General features: G+C 49.5%; 1 protein-coding gene across 7 annotated transcripts in view; it reads left to right on the forward strand.

The window, feature by feature from the left end:
- ARHGEF9 (Cdc42 guanine nucleotide exchange factor 9) overlaps positions 1-7,000 on the forward strand; it is a 191,794-nt gene that overhangs the window by 48,867 nt on the left and 135,927 nt on the right. Inside the window, exon 1 of one of the 7 annotated variants that reach the window (XM_014955081.1) lies at positions 5,623-5,786. The exons of 4 other annotated variants lie outside the window; for them this stretch is intronic. In XM_014955081.1, the coding sequence (XP_014810567.1) occupies positions 5,640-5,786 (147 nt within the window). In that variant the 5' untranslated portion in view covers positions 5,623-5,639. Of the gene's footprint in view, positions 1-5,622; positions 5,787-6,575; positions 6,682-7,000 lie in introns of those variants that run through there. 2 more of the 7 variants (XM_014955087.1, XM_014955083.1) reach the window with 2 other exon arrangements.

The following is a 7,000-nucleotide window of genomic DNA, read 5'->3' on the forward strand; positions in this document are numbered from 1 at the left end:
CCTGTAGATTGTCTCATGAATAGTAATATTAAGCTCTAGTTTTCTTTTTAAAAAAATCCTTTTTGGCTGCAGATCTTTCTGTAAGTACACAAAATGAATTTATATACAAGCATTGTGCTACTTGTAAAGCCCTTTCTTTTTCAAATTTAGTTTCATTCCTTTTTTTAATCTCCATAGGTTTTTCCCTGAATAAGCAGAACTAGGGCAGTGCTAGGAACAGATGGACATAAAGAAGACTTGGATGCTGGAGAGACTTTACGGGCTTGGGGATCTGAACTGGGGTGCTTTCCTCATCACCGTAAGAGTTTAATTTGACTGCAGGTTATTAATTTTCGCCTCTAAAGCAGAGGTCTTAGCAACTGAGAGCGTTCCTTGGCAACAGACTGCCGTGCTTTAATTAAAGCAGGTGTGGGAGGTTTAAAAATGCCACTGTTGGAAAAAGTTGAAAGATATTAGCAAATCAAATGGGCTGAGGCATGAGTCGTCTTGTCAGTCAGACGGGGGTGACGAGGAAGAAGGAATAGTAAACAAGATGCAAAGCGGGGAGGCAACTTGGCAAAGGAGCAGCTCTGGAAGGGAGGCAGGTACGGGACTTGCATGTGGTGCTGCCTTCCCAGGGGCTGGGCTGGGCCTCATCCCAGCCATTCCCGAGGGATGGCGTGGAGAGGGGTGGGAGGAACCGGCTGCGTGACTGGGAGGTCTTGGGCTGTGAACAGAATAGTTTACTTCATGAAAAAAAAAAAACCAACCCATTGCTTTTTAAAAACAGGTTTTCAAACTGTGGTTTTCCGCCAGGGCTTTCATAAAAGTTGTAGTTTGTTTTTGTTCTCTCAAAAATTCAGTAGTTTTGTCAGTACAATCAAACAAGAAGTGCTTTGAGGAGAGTCTGAGGACACCGTGGCTGTTCCATCGTTTCCCTCCTCTACCACAGGAGCGAGCAGTGTGTGACCTGCACCTCTGCCTGGAGCCAGGCTGGTGTGTGTCTGCACCGTGACTGCTAAATATAAATATACCCAATACTGAATAATGCCAAATATACATAATTGAATTAGAAATAACTCTAGTTTGTGCCAGCATGTGGAGTGTACAGACACGTAGCTGATGTGGGCTGGAGAAGTGGTTTGGAGCAGAGTGAGACAAATTTGGGCTCCCATGTCTGTCCTCGGCACTGTTTTGGTGTGTAACCTTGGGCAAGTCAGGGGGAGACCTTCTGCACCCCTGAAGTGCAGATGCAAGAGGGAGATAATCATCTTTTTACCTTTCTGTGCAAAACAGCAAGATCCCGATCGCTTACATCAGAGCAAATGATTTTTATGCACTTGTTCAAGTCCTGTAATTTATGACTCAAACTATCTTTGTGTCAGAGTTAGTTCAGGAGGACGCTTGTATCTGGGGCTTCTGAATATGTCATCTCCTATTAAGGAACAAACAATCTTGTAATGTACCATAAATAATCATAATACTTTGCAAGAGCCCGAAGCACTGTGTTATTGCTGTGCTAATCTGAGAGGCACTGGGCCATTATGAAAGTATTCCATAGGGTTTGGGGTTTTTTTCCTGAAGGGAAGGTACGTGTTTCATAGCCGTGTAGCGTGGCTGATTGGTTTATAAAGCCAGGCTGGATAATTCCTAGTAGAGGTTAAACAAATTCCCCTCCTTTCTTATTAATTAACCTGTAGGCTTTGGTGCCTTTTCTTTGCAGTTGAGTAGAGACAATGGCTGCAAGAACATATTTGTGCTCTCTAAGACGCAATGGAGAACATCTGCCTTCTGCAGAGCTGAAATAACCGCTGTGTGACTGGGTTCTCCAAAGAGCATTGTTGGGCTCCCGCTTGAATGAGGCAATTCAGGGCTGGAATTTCGCTGGGGGATGTTCTCCACCGCCTGCAGTCAGTGTTGGAGCTGGGGAGGAAAGAGAGAGTGGGCGAAAAGCAAAGGAAGGGAAATCCCTGTATGAAAGCAGCAGCAGGGGAGGGAGAGAAGCATCTGGGAAAAAGTTTCCCCCTCCAGAGAGCGGTTTGTAGCGGTATTCTTAAGGTGGGAGTAAAGAAGGGAGGCCTTGAAGATCTAAAGATCAGAAAGAGTGGTCAGAGACGGGAACAGGCTGCCCAGGGAGGTGGTTGAGTCACCATCCCTGAGTGTGTTTATAAGTCGTTGAGATGTGGTGTTGGGGGATGTGGTATAGGGGAGAACTTTGTAGAGTAGGGGAGATGGTTGGACTCGATGATCCCAAGGGTCTTTTCCAACCTCGATGATTCTATGATTCTAAAGATTTTGATGGTGATGAGGTAATGTAATATAGCGAAGAAAAGAGATGAGAGGCGGGTAAAATCCCGTGATGCTGCTGCGCTTCCTTCAGTGCTCTCCGCTGGGTGGAAGAAAATTAACCATCAAGTTTGGGATCCTGGCGTTGTGGTTTGGATCTGTCTCAAACTAGGGGTCTGCACCCAAAAGCTGCCCTGCGATGTTGCAGCGTGATGGTAAATAGAAGTGGGACAGCGGGGTGGGTGTCTGCAGGTATTGGATCGGACAGCAGGTCACAGTGGGAATGTCGAGCAAGTCTCCTGTGTGTCACTGACATGACTCCAGATGCATTGGATGAGGTACAAGATGGAGATTACTTTTTGCCTTTTCATCAGTGCAACGTGATTGTAAGTGTCCTTCTGCTCGTACCCATTTGCTTTGCTTTTGAATAGCTCTCCAGCTGCAAGTAATCAGGAGGAAAAAAAGTTACACACAGAAAAGTGGCATTAATATAATAATTATAGTGCTTATATCAGCCACAACTGCTGCTGCAGAGTGGTTTCCAGGTAAACCTGCTTCCTCCCTTCCCTGCATCACATCCCTGCTCGTCTGTGGGGTTATTGGTCTGTACAGATTTAGACCAAGTGGCTGGATTACCCCAAAAGTTGGTGGATCCAGACCAAGAGTGTGGTAGAAGGACTAGTGCAGGCAGCAGGGACCCAGAAGTGGCTGTGAGGCTGAAACACTCCAGCTGGTTTTGGTCCTTATTCTGTAGGAAAATAGACTTCTAGTGTGTGTGACAGGTACAATGTGACCAGACCACAGCTCTGCTGAGAATGAAGGGGACATGGTGTTACCGATAATGAGTTCTTACAGGGGACGAATTCTGGAGCCAAGGACCTGCTCTGTGTTGTCTCAGGTGTGTGAGTCACCCCTGGGGACCCCGTGGCAGCACTGCCAGACCTCCAGTGCTTGGGAACCTCTGCATCAACCAAAGATGCTGACGGTGCGGCTGTGCCACCTCCCCACCTTCCATGGCCCATGGTGTGGTGGGGAAGGGAGAGCTAAAAGGACCTTCTTCTGTTTCTTCAGTGCCTTTCTGGAAATAGAGGGATTTCCTCAAATTATTTCAAGCAATGTTGAATTATTCACTATCATTGGTAGTAGAAATCACATTTTTTGTAAGCTCGGTCACAGAGCAGGAGCCTGCAGTGCAAACTCACTGCCCAGATACTACAGACTGGACACTGCCTCTGTTTCTCCTTGGGTGATGTGGGTTTTCCTACTGGTGTGGTGCCCGTAGCTCTGTTTCGTGGTGCTCCATGTGACTCATGGCTCTGCTCCGTCCTTTGAAATCCCCTGCGTCCTCTACCCACTTGCATTGGGGTGTGCTTGGCTGCACCAGCCCCTTTCGAGCGCCTGACAGAGGAGCCAAGGTGTGGTGCCCTTTCCTGAAAGGCAACGTTGGGGTTGCTCCAGTGGCGAGGCTGGCGGGTGGCTTTGGCAGGGGACGCTGGGTTTGGTCCCCTGCCTGCTGGCTGCCTGCAAAATGCTTTGCATAGAGAGCGAGGCACCAGAGGTGCAGTTTCTTGGCAGGGGAAACACAGCTGGGTTCTTTTGGAGCTCGTGTGTGCCAGAGAGAGTCGCTGCCCCACTGGTCTGGGCAGGATTGGATTTGTGTGCAGACCGATGCCCATTCGGGGATTTGGCAAATCTCTGCTCCTTGTCGCCTTTTGTCACCTTCGCAGGGAGCGAGAATTAACCTGGCAGCCTTTGGTTTACTTCTGAAATCAGCTTTGCATGAACAAGGGATAGGAAGGGAAATAGTGGAATGTGAGCCTTATTGACAGGCCTAACCAACAGCTGACGGCAGGAGGAGAGAAATGGGTGTAATTTCTGTTTGTAACAAGCCTCAACAAAAATTGTCCTCCTCCTCCAGATCCACTTCGCCAATTAGAGCAACAGGGTGGGATGTGCCAGACAACTTCTCCCTCCATATGCACTGCCAAGGCTAAGATGGGTGTAACTTTGAAGTCACTGGAGTTACTGGGGTGATACAGTGCCTGTTTTAAAGATGATCTTGTGCTTTAGAGGGTCTTTCTTGTATTATTTGTGTGTGCGCTTGACAATAATGCAGATCTCTCATTTAATATTTCCTCGTAGAAAAAGCATTTACCCTTCAATTACAAGTAACCTCATCATTGCTTTTATTTTTAATCCAATTTTCTGTACTGAACAATGCCCAGTCATCCAGGATGTCTGTCTGTCTGTCAGTTCTTTTGTCCCAGCTCTCCCCACCCCTTGCAGCTTTTGAATCAGTTGGGGACGTTGCACTGGATCTGACTGATGTCCCCAAAAGATGATGTACCTGATTCTGTCCATCACATGCAGTAGGAGATTGGTCTCTCCCCAGGGAGGAAGGTGAGGAGCAGCCCCAGACTGACAACATGTATGTTCCACAACACTTTTCAGAGATGGGCTTTTCAGACCAGAGTCCTCCTTTGGACGTAAATAACTCACCTGGGGTTTCTGTCGCTTAACGTAGGAAACTTAGGCAGAATTCCAAAGTTTGGATGTCTATAAGCGTTTGCCTCCTGACTCTTTCTTTTGTCAGCCACCTCTAGGAATACTGATGGCTGTCAGTGCCTGTGTAAAAGGTGATGGGATGCAGCTTGATGTAACTAGAGCAGGCTACGTGGGGCCCAAGCAGTGCAAAGCAGGGCAGCATCCCTTCGTTCTTGCCTGTACTTTTGTTCTGTCCTGTTTGAATAAATAAATGAAGACACCTAGGCTCTGCTGCCTCACACGTCCTGCTGAATGGCGCAGGACCAGCAGAAAGTGGCAGTCACGAGGAGCTGCCGGTTGTTTCCTGACTCCACATCTTCAGCTGCAGGTAAAAACGTTGCCTCCTCTGGAGGTCGGGAGCAGGAGATTCAGATGCCCTTCTGCCCTTGAGGCAGGAGAGCATGGAAAAAAAACCTCATTCCATCACAACCTTAAATCTTCTGCAAATGCAATAGAGGAGATTGTAGCTGGTCTACAGGTTTTGCAGTATATCCTGGATATGGATCCAGAATATGTATGTGTGTCCTGGCTGTGGGCTTCTGTACCCAGAGCAGGATGTTAGCCGTTTCCCACATTGTCTCCACAATGTACCTGCCCTCTCCTGCCTCCGAAGCTACTTGCAGGCTTCATCTGCTGCCAAGGAGGAGGTATCAGGCCTCTCGGCGGGGTATTTTGGCCGCGTTGAGGTGTGCGTCAGTCCCTGCGACGGGCTGCCCCTTCCTGCGGGCGCTGGGCTCTGGGAGGATGGCAGAGGGTTGCGGTGGCGGCACCACAGCCTCTTTGAACGGCCTTGGCCAACTCCTTTCTGCTCTCCACGTCTCCTCCGAAAAATGGGGAGAACCATGTCGACATACGTGTCCCAGCTGGAGGAACCGGGAGGATTCAGCCCTGTTTCCAGCTGGCTGTGCACATCCCATATGCTATCGCCGCCTCTTCTAACCAGCGCCAGACAGACTCAGCTCCTCTACCCCGGCGTGGTGGGTGGCCGTATCGATGAGGAACGCTTAATGGGTGCCTTGTCTTTTCTAACTGGGTGGGGAGCTGTCGTTTCCTTGCTCTGACCAGAAAATCAGTGAAAATCAAGGGGAGCGGGCAGAGGGTTAGGACTCTGAGTGTGGGTGCTGGGGTGGGGGGATAACCTGGGGCAGGTGCAGCGCGTTTCTGGGCTGGGAGGTTTTGTTTCCTTGGGAAGGGGACTCATCCTGCCTGCGGAGAGCAGAGTGAGAACTTGCTGCCCTTCAAACGTCAGCAAAATCCCCAGCCCCTTGCTGAATGTGGAGACACGTGCTGGCTCTGCAGAGCTGGGAGTCCCGGGGTGGCGGGGGTGAGGGTGCCTGGGCACCGGCAGGACAGGGGTGCTGAGCTCCTATGGGGACCCTCCACCAGTTCCCATAGGTGCCCCCTCCCTCCTTCCCTCCCCTCCCTTCCCCTCCTGCAGAGTTTCAAAACACGGCAAGGGAAAAAAAAAATTAAAAAAAGAGACATCCCCCTCCCCTCAAATCCCTCAGTCTGTGACTGAAATAAATAACTACAATCCCAGGTAGTGAGGAGGCTGCTAATAACGTGCTCTTGACAGGCACGGGATTGCCGGGCTGAGGGATGGCTGAGTGAAAGCTCCAGGCTAGGGTGGGGGTGGGGGGCTTCTTTTTTTTTTTCCTGCCAGCTCTTGCCAGGCAGTAGGGATTTTTTTTTTTTCCCTTCCCCCCCCTGATAAATAAGAAATCAACAAAAGCAAAATGCCGTTTTTTTTCCTGCCAGCTCTTGCCAGGCAGTAGGGATTTTTTTTTTTTTCCCTTCCCCTCCCTGATAATAAGGACATCATCAGAAGCAAGATGCAGTGGCTAAGGGATGGAGCAGGAATGGTGAGTTCAGGTAGCTATATCTTTCTCTTTTCCTCTTTATTGCAGTACTTTGACGGGGAAATAAGCCTCCGTCCTATCTCCTGACTCCTCCTTTACTCCCTGTCCTTGAAACCATTGATCACTCTGTAGCCATTTTATGGACTCTGCATTCCCAAACTGCTGAGCAAAAGAAGAAATTAAAAGAAAAGGAAGGAGGGGATGCATGCGCTGGGGCGTGGGGAGGGGGGAGCGGCACTCGGCGGGGGCTGGGGAGGTGGGGTTCGGGAGGGTGAACTGGTGGGGTTGTGGTGGGGGGAAAGCCAAGGGATTTTGCAGGTGCTCGTGGGGGG

This window comes from Calidris pugnax, unplaced genomic scaffold (genome assembly GCF_001431845.1).
Source record: "Calidris pugnax isolate Ruff unplaced genomic scaffold, ASM143184v1 scaffold38, whole genome shotgun sequence".
NCBI classification, from domain to species: Eukaryota; Metazoa; Chordata; class Aves; order Charadriiformes; family Scolopacidae; genus Calidris; species Calidris pugnax.